Source organism: Motacilla alba, chromosome Z (genome assembly GCF_015832195.1).
Source record: "Motacilla alba alba isolate MOTALB_02 chromosome Z, Motacilla_alba_V1.0_pri, whole genome shotgun sequence".
Taxonomy (NCBI): domain Eukaryota; kingdom Metazoa; phylum Chordata; class Aves; order Passeriformes; family Motacillidae; genus Motacilla; species Motacilla alba.
The window spans coordinates 38598993-38615854 of record NC_052046.1 but is presented as its reverse complement, the minus strand read 5'-3'; the positions used below and the strand labels follow the sequence as shown (position 1 = coordinate 38615854).

At 40.5% G+C, this 16862-nt stretch overlaps 1 protein-coding gene and 1 long non-coding RNA gene across 11 annotated transcripts in view; one reads left to right on the top strand and one right to left on the bottom strand.

Moving 5' to 3' along the window:
* MOB3B (MOB kinase activator 3B) overlaps positions 1–6009 on the top strand; it is a 68646-nt gene extending 62637 nt beyond the window's left edge. For all 10 annotated transcript variants that reach the window (XM_038124286.1, XM_038124287.1, XM_038124285.1 and 7 more), the window contains one exon: positions 5236–6009. In XM_038124286.1, coding sequence (XP_037980214.1) covers positions 5236–5265 — 30 coding nt within the window. In that variant the 3' untranslated portion in view covers positions 5266–6009. The remainder of the gene's footprint in view (positions 1–5235) is intronic.
* A 152-nt stretch (positions 6010–6161) lies between these two features.
* Positions 6162–16371, bottom strand: LOC119695548. Its single transcript, XR_005255247.1, has 3 exons — positions 16198–16371; positions 14712–14783; positions 6162–12161 (listed from the first exon to the last, which is right to left on the bottom strand). It is a non-coding gene; the product is annotated as an uncharacterized LOC119695548 (long non-coding RNA).
* Between the last annotated feature and the right edge of the window lie 491 nt (positions 16372–16862).

Here is a 16862-nt window from a genome sequence, read left to right as displayed (position 1 = left end):
ACTCATTCAAGTGGACAAGACATTGTGAAATCTAACAAAGGAAATAACTGAATGATCAATATACCCACTGGACAGCAATTACTAGTCTGTTGGGTTTTTTTCAGTCAGGATACAGACAGAGAGGCAATGGAAGAAGTAGAGGAATTTCTTTTTTAATAACTTTGGAGAACAATTTCTAAATGAATATTCAGGGCATGGTTATAACTAAAACTTCCATTAAAAAAAAAGTTTTGTAGATGAATTTATTGTTATAATTCTGTTGTCAGCCTTCCTATCCTGATCAATCAGCTGTCTGAATACAGATTAGTTGTGCAGCAAAGGATCATAGACCTCGTGATTGGGTGCTAGTCCATTGTAAAGAGCTTCTTTTGTCATCAGGACACGAAGAATTTTGTCCACCTGTTAATTATTTGTTAACTATTGAGAGGTTTGTGAAGAAAGCGGCTTGAAAAAGCAGCAGATGTCATAGTCATTTGTGCTTTGATGAACAGATCTTTCTCTTTTTCATCTGCTTATTCTGCAGTTGCAATTTGAACTACAAAAAGACTCTGAACTGGCTACATTGGTGCCTCTCTGTGTGCATATACCATTCCCTGTGGTTGTGGCTTGCTTTTCTGTCCATGAGAGTAGGGAGGAGAAATGTATGTCCCAGTGATGCTTGTGTTTGCTCAGCAGAGCCTTCTAGTCATGAACTCGGATCAGGTTGGAATGGACTATTATGGGTCCATAAACTGGAAGGCCTGTTGGTGTATCGCCTTTCTGCCCAACACTGCTTCACAGGATGGTTGAGTAGGTTCTAAGTTCCTTATCTGTGAGACTGTGGTTAATACTGGGCAATGTTTTTTGTTTGTAGGGTTTTGTTTGGTTTGGTTAGGGGTTTTTTTGGTTGCAGTATTTGGAGACATGAGTGGCTCCCTGTGGAGTCAGTAATCTTGGCAAGTGTATTTGGCATGGTGCCCGCTGCTGGCATGTCCTTGCTCCCTGCCTCTTGGTCAGGTATTCCAGGCTGATGGGTGCCTCCAGGCAAGGTATCCCTGTCTGTCAGCAGGCAATGCTGTTTCTCTATCCACTTGTCTGTGAACACACTTGTATATACATTTAAAAACCACACTATGTTTAAAACAGTTGTCAAAAGGTTAAAAGGAGATGTTTCCACATCATCCTTAGGCTTGCTAACTAGCAGCAGGAGGGAGGAGAGGGAATATCAAGACATGCTTTGCTTCAATTTGGAGAACTGGAAGTGAGGAGGGGACCCAGGCACCAAAGGAGGATTTGAGTCTAAAATAACATTTGTTTTAGTGAAGATCATTATTGCATTTATTATTTTTTCCTAGTGTTCTTATAGAATACTATTACTTACACTGTTTTTTCACTTCATCTACTTTCTCATCAGCTTTTGCACAGGAGGTGCCTCTGGCTTCTATTTTATACTGGTACAAAAGTGATGCTTGTTTGAAGGGTTTTTGCCTTGTGTTTTGCCAGCTATATATTATACTTGCATAAGCATAGAAAGGCAATTTTCTTAGAAGAAATCATTCTTTATGGGAAATTCATTCTTCTTGTAATCCATTCAGATGAAATAAATGTCTTACCACTGGTAAATTTATGTTGGAGCATTATGGAAGAGAGAGGACCAGACATTATCTATATATAAATATTGATTACCTTTTTAAATATTTATTTTTTCCCTTTGTCTGTGAAATCAAGTTGGTACTCCCTGAAAAATATCCAGGAATGTGTCCTTCCATGAAATCACAAATAGTAACAAATCAGATAGATTTTTGATGCTTACAGAGTGGCTTGTTAGCATTAATTCCAGCAAGTAAGTAAATACTTGAAGGACTTCATAAGGAATAGCAAATGTTTCTCTTTATGTTCCTTAGAAGTGAGTTCCATGTTAAATTCTCCTCAGTTACAGGTCTTTGGCATGTTCAACACATAGAATGGGTCCAGGCTTCTGATTTGCATTTTGTATTTGAAAAACAGCATCTACTTCTGCCTTCATTTTTTTGAGTTTATTGTGTAATCTCAGAATTGAGAGCAGGAGCAAGTCTGAATGTAGAAAGCAGAATAATGCCCCGGAGTGTCTTGTAATTAATTTTCAAGAGGAAGTGCATCTGGTATGAAAAGTTCTGGCATGGAGAGTTTCTGATAACAAACACAGAAAGACTTTGGAAGTTTTCAATATGCTTTCAAATGCTCATGTGTGCCTATCTGTGTCTGTGTTTGACTTTCTGATTCCCTTGTCTGTCTAGCCTTTATATTTCATTCAATATCCAGCTGGGACTGAGTATCACAGTACCTTAAGGCAAAGTGCATTTCCAGTCTTCCTGCCTTCTCAGAAGAGTCAGTTGATAACTGGTTGTAATCTGTCATGTTTGGGAAATACTCTTTCGTGCTTTTAATTAGTAACTGTTAGTCAAGAGCATATTTCTACACTTTTCCCAATTTAAAATGAACTGTGACATTTCACAGAAGCACAAACCTAAGAAGACTCAGAGACACTAAAGAACTTTTGTTAGTTTTTTGTTAGACGGTGCTCCACCAGAGGCTGCACAGCAGCAGAGTGACTAAGGATCAGATTTTTGGTGAGGTTTGAGGGGAACTGTTCTGAGAGTTAAGTGGAGGGGGGAATGTGTGCCAAGTTCTCTGTCGCCCATCAGAATCAGTGAGAGATATGCCTGCAGGCTCTGAGAAGAGGGGGTAGTTAATTTTGAAAGGAAAGTATCTCAGAAGGGGCAGAGTCTGGCAAGTAGGAGCAGTTTGTTCAGTAACAGGCTCAGCAGCAGGCTCTGCAGCACACAGCATGCCTCATGCTGCCACCCAGCCAAGACTGGATACTATGGATATGACCCTTCCTCCCCTTCTCACCAGCATTTTGACTTTTTCTTTGCCAGCATCCAAATTGTATCAGTCTCTTTGAGAAACAATTTCCTGGTTGTTTTGTGAATTCCTCTAAGAAAATACCAAGTAGAAGTAGGTCACTCCCACAAAGCTTGCACTAGATCACTATCACAGGAACCATGGGCTTTTTCTTTTTTTTAAAGCACATCTAATTCACTGTCATTGGGTGAAATCAGTAAAAGCTCAAGCACATATATGCAGGCATGCAATGTGACTGTACTTCTGTGTGAGTCCTTCATTTTCCAGTAACAATATAGATCAATACAGAGAATGTTTCTATGCATCAGTGATGTCAATGTTTATTAAGGTTAAACGTTTTTCTGACTTTACAGTTTTGGTGAAATTTCCAAAACTGTAGCCTAGCAGCTGTTGGGACAGAAGGCCTTGCAGGAAGGAAGTTATGGAGCCATTTGCAGCAATGTTCTCCTGATAGGGTGGAGAAATAGGATCTAGGGAGAAGACTGTGGATGTAATCCTATAACCAAAAAAACCTCAGAAATTAAGGGAGAGAGAGGCTTGGGGAGAATTTGTATTACTGTAAAAAAATAAATTCTGCCTCTAGAGAGAAGTTAGAAATGGCAAGATAGATTCATGCTTCATGGCTGTCATGGCAAACTAGTTTAAAGGCCTCTTGTTTACATCTTATGCATAGATCATCTAAGTTCCTACTCTGCCCTTTTTCCTGGACACATTTATCCATATCTAGACTCCTACCTCTGATGCTACTGCAGTTTGCCTCCCACTGTGTCTGAAGGAGGGTGGCCCAGTTTACAACGGCTCTGATATGGTCCACATTACTCCCTGGACTGCTTTAATAACAGGGCAAGATGATACAGTCTGACTAAAAATTCACTGTTCAGCAGAAGTTGCAGAAGGAAGTTGCAGTGTTTTACCTCACAGATCTATCAGCCTTGATTCTAGGAAGTACAATATGAACATGCAGACACTGAATATGTGTAAAATTAGAGGCCAGAGGGATACTTTCCTGAGATACTTTCCTTTCAAAGATAAAAACTGCCTTGAAATGCTTGAACACCTAATTAATCTTCAGTAGGAAGCTGTCCAACACTGTGCTGAATTTTATTTAGTTCTGCATTTGTGTTTATTGCTTTAAGGAAATAAACCAAATAACAGCTATTTAAGGAAAAAACCAAACAAACAACAGCAACAACAACAACAACAACAAAACCACAAAAACATTTAAGGAGAAAAGAAAACAGATTTTTCCATGAACAGTCAGCTTTGTCATCTTTAACAAATTGGAGGAAAAGCCAGTAGTAGTTCAGTTTACTGTATATATCACTGTGGAGATCACATATTACTGTATAAACTCCCGAACTAATTACCATTGTCTTTATAACAAATGACAACATCCCATTCTGCTACATGCATGGAAACAAAATAACAAGTAATGCAAGATAAATATACAAGAAAGAAAACCTAGTTAAAGATTTGAAAAGGGAGGAGAAATCCCCATGATTATGTGTAGGATTCTAGGTGGAAAAGTAATTTGTTAAACACAGTAAGATACAGTTGCAAAATTGTCATGAACCTGTTTGCATTAGATCTTAATGACCTTATAAATTATGAAAAATTATTCAAGCAAGCAAAGAGATTTTTCAGAGACTTCTGGTAACTTGATAAATCTCAATTGATTTTCCAAGTTAAATGCTGTGTGCTCTGGTGCATGTGGATGGCTGTTGGTCAGATAATGCCTTTCAGAAAAATCTGCTGACAAGTATGAAGTTTTATAGAATGGGGCAGCCAGTAACCAGAGAGTTTGTATCAGAGTGTTTGTAAATCAGATCAAATAAAATCCTATGTGGATCCCAAACCCCAGTTCCTAACGGAGTCTGTGAGTGGTCCAAAACCCTATCCTAGAGATGAATGCCACAGCTCTGGTCAAGTCCTCAAGGTTTGTGTTCCCTTTGTGCCTGTGGGTAGGCAGAAATAACTAGGCAGAGAAGGTATATCTAGGACTCCTGTTGGCTGCAGGTTCAATGAGAATGATTTGAATCCTTTTCCTTACATTAAATTAAAAGGTTTCTGGCATTTGCAGTTGATTTATTTCTTAGGCAGGGGGATGTAGCACCATTTACCTGACATGGCTAGGGATTTATTACGTTATTAAAGCTGTCAAAATGACAGAATGCTGTATTTTACTTGCAGTTACCTTCATTGTCCTTGAAAGTGACAGAAAGGGGCAGAAACATGGTGCCATATAAAACCACATGAATTTGCAGAGTTGCAGAAATACTAACAGTAAAGAGGCCTGTGAACTCTTTATCACAAATGCCATTTGGTTTTTTATTTCCCCTTCTTGTTTTACAGAAAGAGATGACAACCAGGATGTGTCACTAAAAACTACCCACTGAACAAAAGCAAGGTCCAGTTTCCTTCCTACTGCAGTGTTGAAGAATATGACAGCCCTCATAGACTGAGCCTGCTTGTTAATCCCTGAAAGCAGGAAAGTTGGGAGCCACAGTTACTGTCACAGATGCTTCTCTCCAGTGTCATCAATGTTGTTAACCCTAAATATGCTGCTAGGAACCTCATCTGAGCAACATGGATTATTGAGAAAAAGAAGAATTATATCAGTTCTAGCTCCTTCATCAGGGATAAGAACCTCTTCAGTCACAAACAATGGCAGATAGTGTCCCTGCTGCTAAAGCTTTACTGAAATTCAGGTCCTTGGGCTGACCTCCAGACTAGCTGTTTCGGAATGAAATCTGCAATTTTGCTTTCTTTTTCTTTTTTTCTCTTGGTATGCACTTTCTTTCCTAACTGCAACAGACTCTTAAGAGGTTCTGGAATCAAAGAAGACTTAGCCTTTAATGCCCCCTACCCTGCTCCAGGCCACCCAAAGCTTGGCCACCATTCCCAAATGCTAGCAAGCCTTGTGTTTCCAGGAAGACAGCCATGTTCTTCAGCTGAACAGGCAGTTTATTCTTCATTGTGACTCATAATTTAATGACAATGGAAGGGTTTCTGATTTCAACTACACAAACAGGCATCCAGATACAGCTCTGCAGTGCTGAGGTATTTTTCTTGAATTCATGCTGTGACTGACAGCAAACATTCTCAGTATCTCTATATTACATTAAAGAAAAAAACCAAACAGCTACAGTCATCATTTTCTTGAAGTACCCTATGAAGAACAACAATTTGTTGTGTAAACATACAAATAAAGATATAAGGATATGTTTCAGATAAAAGGATAAAAGGATATGTTTCATATCCTTTTATCTACTTAGGAAAAAGATCCTTCTCAATCACCCTAAAATTTCATCTTTTCAGAGAAATTAAATTTAATTTGCATTACTTGCAGGAAGATGATACAGTAAAGATGAGTAGTGAAGAAGGTTAGAGCAGGAGGGACTAATTGAAGGTCCCTGTTGCAGCAAAACAGTGCCCAGTAACATGACTTGCTTTATACACTGGACTAACACAGTACTTTTTTCCAGAAGTTAATTCTGGAAAATTAACATGTGTATGGACAATATAGAAAGATCCATTGCAGCAAATCAAGTCTTCTACACCAAATATGCCCTGAGGAGGCTTTCTTCTAAAAAAAAAAAAAATTTAAAAAAATGAAAGTGATTCAGAATATCACAAGAGAAATATTTCTGAATAAATGAGAATTGAGATATATCTATGTATTCTGTGCCTTGTAATGAATTTTGCACACTTGTGTTATTGTGAAAAGTTACTCTTTCCTTAGTAAGTGCTGAACCCTGTTGCTGCCTTCTCCTTGAATAAGTTTAGGTATGTTTACATCTTCTGAGACAGAAACAGAAAAAAATCTCATGGAGTATCCAGTGATTGGAATATGTGAAATAGAGGGGTAGCTGACACTAAAGAATAACAGCAAATATTTTCTAGCTCAATGTTGTAGTACATGATCATTTATTTGCCTGCTTCCTTAAATCAGGGCTTGTAAAATTGTTGCTCTGAAAAAAATGCTTTTGTCTGTGAACATTAGGTATATCTGTGATGGAGGCTTTTCTGCATCTCTAGAACTACGCAAGCAGCAGTGTCCTTTGCTTTCAAGGGGATGGACCTAAGTGTTCTTACCTCCTTTGGTAGTCTTTGCAATGAGGTTAATTCTCTGGGGATTGGAATGCACACACAGATGATTTCTCTTCTGCTGTCTCTTCTGCAGGATATAACTAGCTTCTGAAATTCATTGCCACAGCTACTCTTGAGCTTGCTCATTTTAAAGAAGATGAAAAATATAACTTCTTTGGGGTGGTTCATGTAGCTGGCAACTGCCTGGAATTACAACTTCACTTGCTTATAAAGGATGTCTTGAACTCCTCCAAAGTGCCTGGGCTATGGCACTGTTGGAGATGGAGCTGTAGCTGATGCAGTGCACTTGAATTTCACTGCCACTGTGGACAGTTGCCATGTGGTGCTCTCAGTCTGGGCAGCACTGTATTTGAAAGATTAACATAAAGATGCAAAGGTGTAGAATTTAGCACATAGAGATCAAAGTTACTACACAAATTGAAAAACGTGGGTTTTTATGCATAATTTAGTTTTCATTTTATTACACTACTTACCATGTGCTGTTTTGAGACTATTCACTGCAGCTGAGTCTGAAGATTAGGCTGAGAAAAAATTACCTGAGATTCAGTTACCTTTTTGTGAATGCGAAACTTATCAGTGGGAAGTGTTTTCCTTTTTTTAAACTGGTTTTTTTTCCCCACAAACCCCTATGTTTCATTTTCTGGTAGAGCACACAGTATGAAGCAAAAGAGTGAAATGAAGAGTTGAACCCTAGAGGATTTGTGTTTGACCTGGCCAAAATCCCTGTAATGGTAAAAGCCCATTATTATGCAGGAGAACCAGCTGCAAAGGAGAGAAAAGTGTACTTGTTTTGGTTGCTTATTCTGCTAGGAAGAACAAGGAGTTTCCTTCCTCCACCTGACAACATGTGGCCGTCTGCTGAATATCTCCCAACAGGTACTCTTGCTTCTGCAGCACAGCTAGTCAGCCACCACCTGGCCATCACATGCCACAGGCCATCTCTCTTGTTCCACTCTGTGGTAGCTATAAGATAAGCAAATACAAATGTTTGGAATGTGGCATCACTATGTAAAAGTATCATTTTACCCCTTCTCATAGCAAGAGAAAAGCAGCTTCCTCTTCAATCTTCTGATCAAGTATTCCAGCTTCATCAGTAATTTGCTCAGGGACACAAACAGACAGAATCATGTTTTGCTTGTTAATGCTTTTTCTACCTGACCTTATTATTACATGTGTTTCTAATAATGCCAGCATTCCATATTGTTCTGGGATTGGGAATGGTGGGGGGAGGGGAGGGAAAAAAAGAGGTTATTGTTTGGATTTTTTGTTTTGTTGTGGTTTTTTAATCACTTTTCTAGTTCTTCAGTCATGCTTTGTTTTTCTTACTTTTTTTTTTCCTTGATGCTTACCTTTAAAGATGCTGTTGTGTTAAGCTTCAAGGCACTTCTTAGTGCCTTTATAGAGGAATCATTTCAAATGATTGAAACTCAGCAATACTCTGAAGTAATGAAGGGTTGTGAAAGGTTCCTGTGACACCAAGCTTGACTTCAGTTATTAAAGACTTGAGAGCTTTCATTGATTGTCTCTGTAATAAGATATTTTGTAATGAACTTCTGGTTTATGTCAACATGCATTAGTGACAACTGTAATACGAAACAAAACTGAACATAACCTCCCTTAGATTTTATGAACAATGGAGTCCCAGGGTCTTTTGAAGGGTGGGGGTTTTTTACTAATACACAACAGCGAAATTGATGATTTCTATCAGATTTGAGAGAAGCTGGAGACTTAGGAAACTTACTCATTTTCTCCAAGAACTCAGGCTCTAAAGCAGCAAAACTTACATCGGGCAAGTTGACTCTCCTGATTAATGGATTCATTAAGAACAAGGCAGGGAAAGAGAGGAAAACAGATAAGGTGTAACTTTACAGGGACCTACAAACAACAATTCAAGATGTGCAGAAACTTAATGGGTGAACATTGTCCTCAGTGACCACAAATTCCTTGTCTGTTGAGAGAGAATTCCTTGTCTGTCTACAGAGAATGATACTCTGTAGTTGGGAAGCCACTCTTGTCAAGTCTCTATTAACAACAGACTAAAAGGACTTTAAGCACCTCTGGGTTAAATAAATTACACGTTTTGGAGATGTATCACAAAATGCTACTCCTTCCTGTTGCTTTTTACCTTCTCTGCGTGTTCTTGAGGTTTCTCATTTTCTGGATGGGAGGTCTCAGAGCCAGCCTTCAGCCTTTCAGTGTTCCTTTTGCTTCCCCAAGGACATTGCTGTTACTAAAAGCCGCTTTTTCACTTGGCTCTGTGCCTCTAGAAGGGCTTCTTCTCACCTATGCCCTCTGAAGAGAGACCATCATGGGCTGGCTGTTTACCATCTCTTCAGAAGAACAAAAGCGAGAGCAAGAGGTTCCTGCAAGAGCAGCAAAACAGCAGTCACTACATGTAAAATAGAAATATGATAGCTATAGTAAAGCATGCTCTATGGGCTTTAGAAAGGGGATAACACTGGGGCATCCAGTATAGTGGTCAGTATTTAGACATTTTTTCCTATATCTTGGAAGAAATTTTTAATAAAAGACATTTTTAATAATTATGGAGATTATTCCAAAGGCAAAGCAAGCCAAATCAGCACTAAAAACCTGGTGAAGGTGTACATTTGATTAAAAAGTTATCAAAGTTGATTTTTTATGTGTTCTATGCTAAATAGGCAGTGATTTCCAAGGTTTAGGCAAATATGTTAGAGCTTTTAAAGTAACTTCTGTTCTGTGTTTTAATAAGTTTTCTGTTTTAAAGACAGATATAAGTAGTATAATTTATATATATATATATATATATACACACACACACACACATATATATCTCTGTGTGTATGTGTTTGGGGATATGGATGTGGAAGCATCAGCATATGCATGTGTACACTCCCTGCTCTTTCCCATAAAATACTTTTTTTTCTAATTTTGGTAATTTTTAGGGAAATGCATCTTTCTGAAAAATAAGTGGTTGATTCCTTTTCTTCCTCCATGCATCAGCTCTGTTTGGTGTGTTATTTTTTTTTTTTTTAATGCTGTCACATTTGTCTTGGACTTTTTTAGTTGTTTGTTATTAAACAATGTTTCAACTGTATAGGAAGAGAGATCAACATTAACTGTTGTAGTCATTAAAAGAAAAACAAAGTTTACTTTTCAAACCAATCTTAATGGATGAAGCAATGGAATACAAATATAAATAAAATAAACATAACAATGCAGAAGTGTTGTGGACTTATTTGTCATCTAACTCTTCAGCAAGAAAAATGCATGTGGTTTTCATACCACAGAGGAGAATTTTCTGGCAGGCTCCCTGGACTCAGAGGTGAGTGAGACCCATCACTGCCAATGCACCATCTTCACAGTCCTCCTGTCACCAATGTGATACCAAGAAAAATTGACCAAATGTCATGCTGATGCAACTGGCCAGCCTCTCACCAACACTGTGGGAGCTGACAAAGCATATGAGTAGCCATTCCTTAGCTTAGCTGGCCTGCTCATTTTTGCCTGTCAAATATTTGAGCTTGGGTAACTGACGGGCTTCATCATGTCCTTTACCTGAGTCCGGGTGAGACACTACAAGGAGCCTCCAGCAGTGATGGATAAGTAGCACCAAGCCAGTTAAAGGCAAAGTTTTGTCTCCTAAAAACAAAACTCAAGAGCCTCAGTTAGAATTTGGCTGCACAGAGGGAAAAGAGATCTAATAGGGCAATAGAAACTATCTCCAGCATACGGACTTGGGCACTCACTGCATTGTTCTCTTTGCCCTCATTCCTAAAGCACAGATAAGCACATGTATGTGCATAATTACATGTTGAAATTACTGTACCTAATACAAGTCAGGTACGGAGCTTAAGGGGAACAGGAGCATTGGGGTTAAGAATGGCACAGTAGAGACAACACTCAGTAGGAGAGCTGATGCTGGACTTTCAATGTCACTCTCTGGCATGGAGAGGATCTGAATTTTAGAGATGCTGAGACTAATCGAGTAACCGGAAAACAGCTGCTGAGGGAAGCTGAGGAACTTGGCGAGCTGAAAGAAGCCCAATAGCAAGAGTGGCAGGAAGTTTTGCAGGGTAGCATGTGCACCTCTGTACACCAGAGGGCTGTGCTACCATTCAGAGGGCCCTCAAAAGTTTGTAGAAAAATGCCAAGAGAAAGCTCATGAAGCTGAATAAAGGGAAATGGAAAGTCCTGCAATTAAGAGGACCAGGTTCAGCCTGTACATGCAGGAGTCACCCAGCTGAAAAACAGTTTGGCAGGGAAGGACCCAATTCCCCAGGAGACACCAAGCTCACCACAACCAGTAATCTGCCCTCATGACAAATATGTCAAATAGCCCCTTGGACTGCATTAAGAGGAGTGTTATCAGCAGTTCAAGAGCTGATCTTTCCTCTGTGATCAGCCCTGGTGAGATATGCCTGGAGTGCTAAGTCCACTCCTGGACACATAATACAAGAGACAGTACAGACTGGAGGAATGAAGAAAATTCATCCAAGCATGATGAATGGACCAGAGCATCTTTTATACAAGGGGAAGCTGAAAGAGATGGGACTGTTTATCCTGTAGAAGCCCAATGGGGAATGTTAACCCTATGTATAAATATTTAAGGAGGTTAGTGAAGAAAACAATCAGACTTTTCTCAGTGGTATCCAATAAGAAGAAGCAATGTGACACAAAGTACAGGAAACTCATGTTAAACACATGAAAAACCTGTTCAAAGTGACCTTGCTCTGAGTGTGGCATTGGACTAGGGACTGCCAGCAGTGCCTCCAGTCCAGTGGTGTGGTGGGCATGCGACCACCTAAGCTGTCCAGCAGTGATGAGGCTCTTCAGTGTGCTGTTGACAATCCCCTTGTTGAGGCCAGAAGAGATCTGTTCTGTCAGGGGAAAGCACTGTAGGTAACCTTCCTATAGAATACTGTTGCATGCCCTCCTATCCTAATTCCATACAGCAGTGAAAGCTAAGCAGCAAGAGGAAGGCACCTCCCTGCATCAGCCAAGAAGCGAAGGAGTGGGGCAGAAGCGACACTGGCTATTGCAGCCCACATGCCGTGCTGCACCACACAAGTTGTCTCAGCTATGCATTACCACCATAACTCGGATGATTTTTTTTCCTGCTGCTGCTCAATATGGTGGCAAAGCAGGATTCAGCTTCCCTTTTCTATTCCAAACTGCTCTTCACAGTCCTTGGAGAGAGCATAAAATAAAAGTGAGGCAAACCCAGCAGGTGATGGGGTGAAAAACAAGCAGGTCTTCCTGATTAAAAAAACAAAATACATCTGCCACAGAACAGATTACACTCATGGACAGAAACCTTAGAGTGTGTTTAATATATCATGGCAATTAAAGCATTTAAAGTAAATTTGCTAGTCATTCGAAGGTGTCATCCACCTGATGCATGCATTTTGGGAAGTGGAGCCATTCTGACAGAGTAAAAGCCACACATTAGTCACACCCTTCAAAGCCACACTGTAGGTAATTAATAACCATTCAGGAATAAATGTGGCACAAAGGATAGCAGTAGTTAGGAGGACAGGTGCATAAACAGTAGGGCTCTCTTGGTGTAATCACATTCTATCCATTGAAAAGTAAAAAAAAAACAACAAAAAAACACCAAACAAAAAAACCACAAAAGCATAAAACCAAAACCAGACTAGTTATGAAATTTGGCATTTATAACCTATCAACTGTGTCACAGAGTACTCCTAGAGCACCACAAAATCTTGTCAGGCTAGTCAGCTCTGCAAATCAGGACACTTTTTCTTTTTTTTTTTGTTCAGTGTTAAGCATGTTTCATGTTACTTTCTGACTTGCAATGGGCAACAGCCACCAGCTCATGCACTAGAAAGGTCTCATAGCAAGAGACTGGCTTCTAAAAAGTGACATCACTTTCACCAAATGAAGGACAGCTCCTGCTGAACACACGTAATTTATGTGGCTGGAGCAGAAAACATCAAAATGGCTGGGAACAAACTGAACAAAGCTGCAGCCGTTATTACTGGTAGTCTCTGTCTCAGCGGTGCCGTCCTTTTGGACAAACTGTCAATTTGTTTTCTACGCACTGGCATCAGTGTTCATTAGTAAAAAGAGAATCAGCGGATGCAGTGATAGTAACAGAATTCTGGCCCAGGTTTGGAAGACCTCCTGAGTCTGCAGATAGGTCTAAAGTCAGCTCTAAGTGATTTTCCAAGCCTTGTCTCACCATGCTGTGCTGGAGTGCACTTCACTCATGGTCTCTATCTTTCAGCCTTCCCTGGTCTCAAGCTGTAAAAATCAGATGTTTCCACAAACTGTTCCATTGTGGTCCCAGAAGACAGGTGTTTAGTAAACTAAATGTACAAGCACTTTATACTATGCTAACAAATAAAGAAAACTATTCCACCACCTGTTTAAACTTTCTGAGGCTTTATCTTAGAAAATAATCAGAGAAATAAGCTAACAGTGCCATCCAAACTCTCTCATAATAACCAGTAGCTTCAGGGACACACACAGGTAAGACCTTCAGAGTTAAGTCCAAGAATTAAGTCACCTGATCTCCCAGTTGCCACTCCCAGCCATACCAATACTATGGCAAATTAATCTATCTAGTTGATTGCCTACATTTCTAGGGAGCTATGACATGATAAAGTGTGAAGAGACAAATTATGTTTACTAGCTGAAAAACTATTTACACTCCCAAAATCCTAATAATCTAATATACTGCATTTGTCCTTCTCAAACAGAGTGGTATGTAATACCTAAGTAGGACCTACAAGAAAATATTTGACAAGGGCTTGTAGCAATAGGAGAAGGAATAATGACTTTAAACTGAAAGAAGGCAGGTTCTATGAGCTCTCTGAGGTGGTGGAACAGGTTGTCCAAGGTGCTGTTCAAGGAGAGAGTGGATGGAGCTCTGGGCAACCCACTTTAGAAGGAGAAGACCCTGCCCATGGCAGGGGGGTTGGAACTAGGTGATATTTACAGTTCTTTCCACTACAGACTGCTCTGTGGTTCTATGATTTTGTCAATCAATTTATGAGGGAGTGCATATGCCTGGGAAGGAGAGCTGATTTCCTTAAATAACAGGTCTCACAGACAAGACACACTTCATTAAGCAATCCTGTGCTAGATTTTCCTAGCAGAAAAAAAAAATCAGTATGAAAAAAAGAAAATTGCACAAAGAATACTGTTTTGTTTTAGTAGTGGTGTTTGAAGCACATTGATCAAACAATCTACTGATCATTTTCTTCTAAGATGATCATCCATGGCAATGAAATCAGACTTGCCCAGTCTGTGTTTCTGCCTCAGAGTTACTTGGACATGACATTTAGTTATAAAAATGGGAAGAAGGTTGAACAAAAGGAAGAGTCTGAGTTGACTCAAAAAAAAAATGACTTTTAGTATCACCAGTGCACGATCCTGAGCTTTGTGATGTATGTCTGACCCTCAAAATGTCTGTTCCAAATAACACACCAAAAACTGAATTTTACCGGTAGATGAATGTCTGAGTGTCTGCCAGGGTTTCTACCTCAAACAACCTGAATGTTCTGCAAATGAGCAGGAACTATGATAAATCACTACCTTAGTTTGACATAGCATTTTCTTGCTATTAGCCAGCATTTCACAAGCTGATTTCATTCAATGGGCCTACACAAATCGTTCTTTATACCAGCCCATTGGAAAAAAAACAGTTCCAAAATACAAAATACAGCAGAGAAAAAAAAGAGCAGAACAACTAAACAAGCTGATGGACTTACTTTGCAGGCCTTGAGTGTGATGTCGAAGGCCAGCCTGTACTGCTGTTGCTTCTGACATTGCCCCTTCATGTGCTGGGGAATAAAATGTCTTTAGTTTTTTATTTCTGATTTGTGAGCTCTTGCATTTCCACAGGTTGCCATTATCCAAACTGGTCCTGGAAAATTGATCAAACTACTCTAACAGGAACATAATGAAACTCAAAACTCACACCTGAGATCAAACTCATGGTTGAAAAATTTACCTCTATAAAAGTGTTATGAAAATCTTTTCAGAGACTTTCATTCATTCAGTGACTGTAATGACAAATGGGACTGAATTTTGCTGCCAATTCCTGTTCTTAGTTTGGAGGTGGTTTTGCAGGATTCAAGGTGGACTTAATGCATTCATTCAAAACAGTTACTCTTAACAGGTTGGCTATTTCCTGCATCTGTGGCACAGCCAAAGACTCATTATTTGATCCAGCTAGCCCAATTATGAGACGTATTCAGAGGGATGAAATAAACCTCCCTGAAAGGGACCAATCTGATTTTTATTTATGCCTCAACGTATGGTATACAGGAGGCGAAGGATTCCCATAATGGCTGTGCACTTGCTGAGCACCCTGTCCCCGGGGAGGCTTCACCTTACAGCGGATCAGGGCAGAAAAAACTTCCAAGATCGGGCTGCAAGAGAACTCGCCACAGGCTGGTGGGGCAGATGCCCGGGTGCCCGCAAGGAAAGCCTGCCAAAAACGCCCGTGAAGTCAGGCTGTGGGAGAAACCTTAGCACATTAAAGCAAATAGCTGCGACACAACGTCAGCCATTTTTGCTTTACGTTTCTTGGAGGGATCAGGGGCTCACTCGGAGGGTCATCCTGGTCCTTCTGCACCCGTCTCGCTTTTCCCCCTGTGGTCCTGCTTCCCTACCCGTACCTGCTTTGCCCTGCTTCCCCTTTTCCATGAACCAGCTCGCCATACGGACAGCCTCGTGTTCCGCTGCCTCCCCGGCAGAGCGGGTGCCTCTCAGCCGGCGCCCCCGCTGTGCTTCCCGGCCGCAGCCGCTGCGGCTGCCGCGCTGCCCGCTGCTCCAGCCTGCCGCAGCACTGGCCCACGGCGACCTGCCTGTCACTGCCCACGACAACCCAGCCGCGACAGCGGCAGCTCCGCCACCGCCGCCTCCTGCTCTTAGATGCCCCCGCAGCTGTGGCGCCCCGACCCGAGAACCCGCAGGTCCCTCTAGGAGCGCACCCAAAGCCATGGCAGCCTGTTCTTCGCCTACGGAAGAGACACGCAGACCGCGGCTGTTTGGAAATCGTGCCCCGTCCGCCACGGGAGCTACGCAGGCACACCACGGGTTGCAGCATGCATGATCCGTCTGCCGAGCCAACGCTGACAGAGCGGCAGGGCTCGAATGGTAACGCTGTCCCTCTCTTCTGTTTCTTTCTCTGTCTCTCTCTTTACTCCTCTCTGCTCCTTTTTTCATCCCTCTGTTAGTAGAAACACTTACCGTTTTGTATCAATAAACAGTTCTCAGATATATTATTGCTGCATTTGCGTTTTATTTTCATCCGAGAAATCTGCCAAAAAGAATCCTCCCCGACTTCCTCTTTTATAGTGGAACGGGACATTCTCCTTTTCTCGGAAAGAGAGATGTACAGAGCGGAGAAACCCACAGCACAAGTGAGTGAATGAGAAAGGTCTTTGTTTGAACCAATAAAAGAATAAAAGACAATAAACAGAGCTATGGTATTTAACTTTTCCCAGTGAAAGGTCTGGAAACCGTTACAGGTTAAATATTTTCAAGTCCAAACACTGAAACAGTATTTTTTTTTTCTTTTTACTCTTCTAGTTCCAATGTGAAAGTAAAAATATCAGCTGTTGCCTATGTATTTTTATATTTAAATACAAAGCTGTCTCTTCTATAGTTGTTTTACTGTACAGACTTTAGGCTCTTCAGGTTGGTTTCTTTTTTTTTTTTTTTTTTTTTTTTTGCTTGGTTGGACGGATGGGTTGCTTGGTTTGGTTTGGTTTTTAAGCATTTTTTGCATTTTTGGTACTCTGCCTTAGGCTTTCTGTCCAAAGTCTAGGAGGAGGGGAAAAAAAAAATCAGGAAATGTCCAAATCCTTTTGTTTTGTTCTCTCTGTTGGCTAAAGTTACTAAGCCTTTTTCTT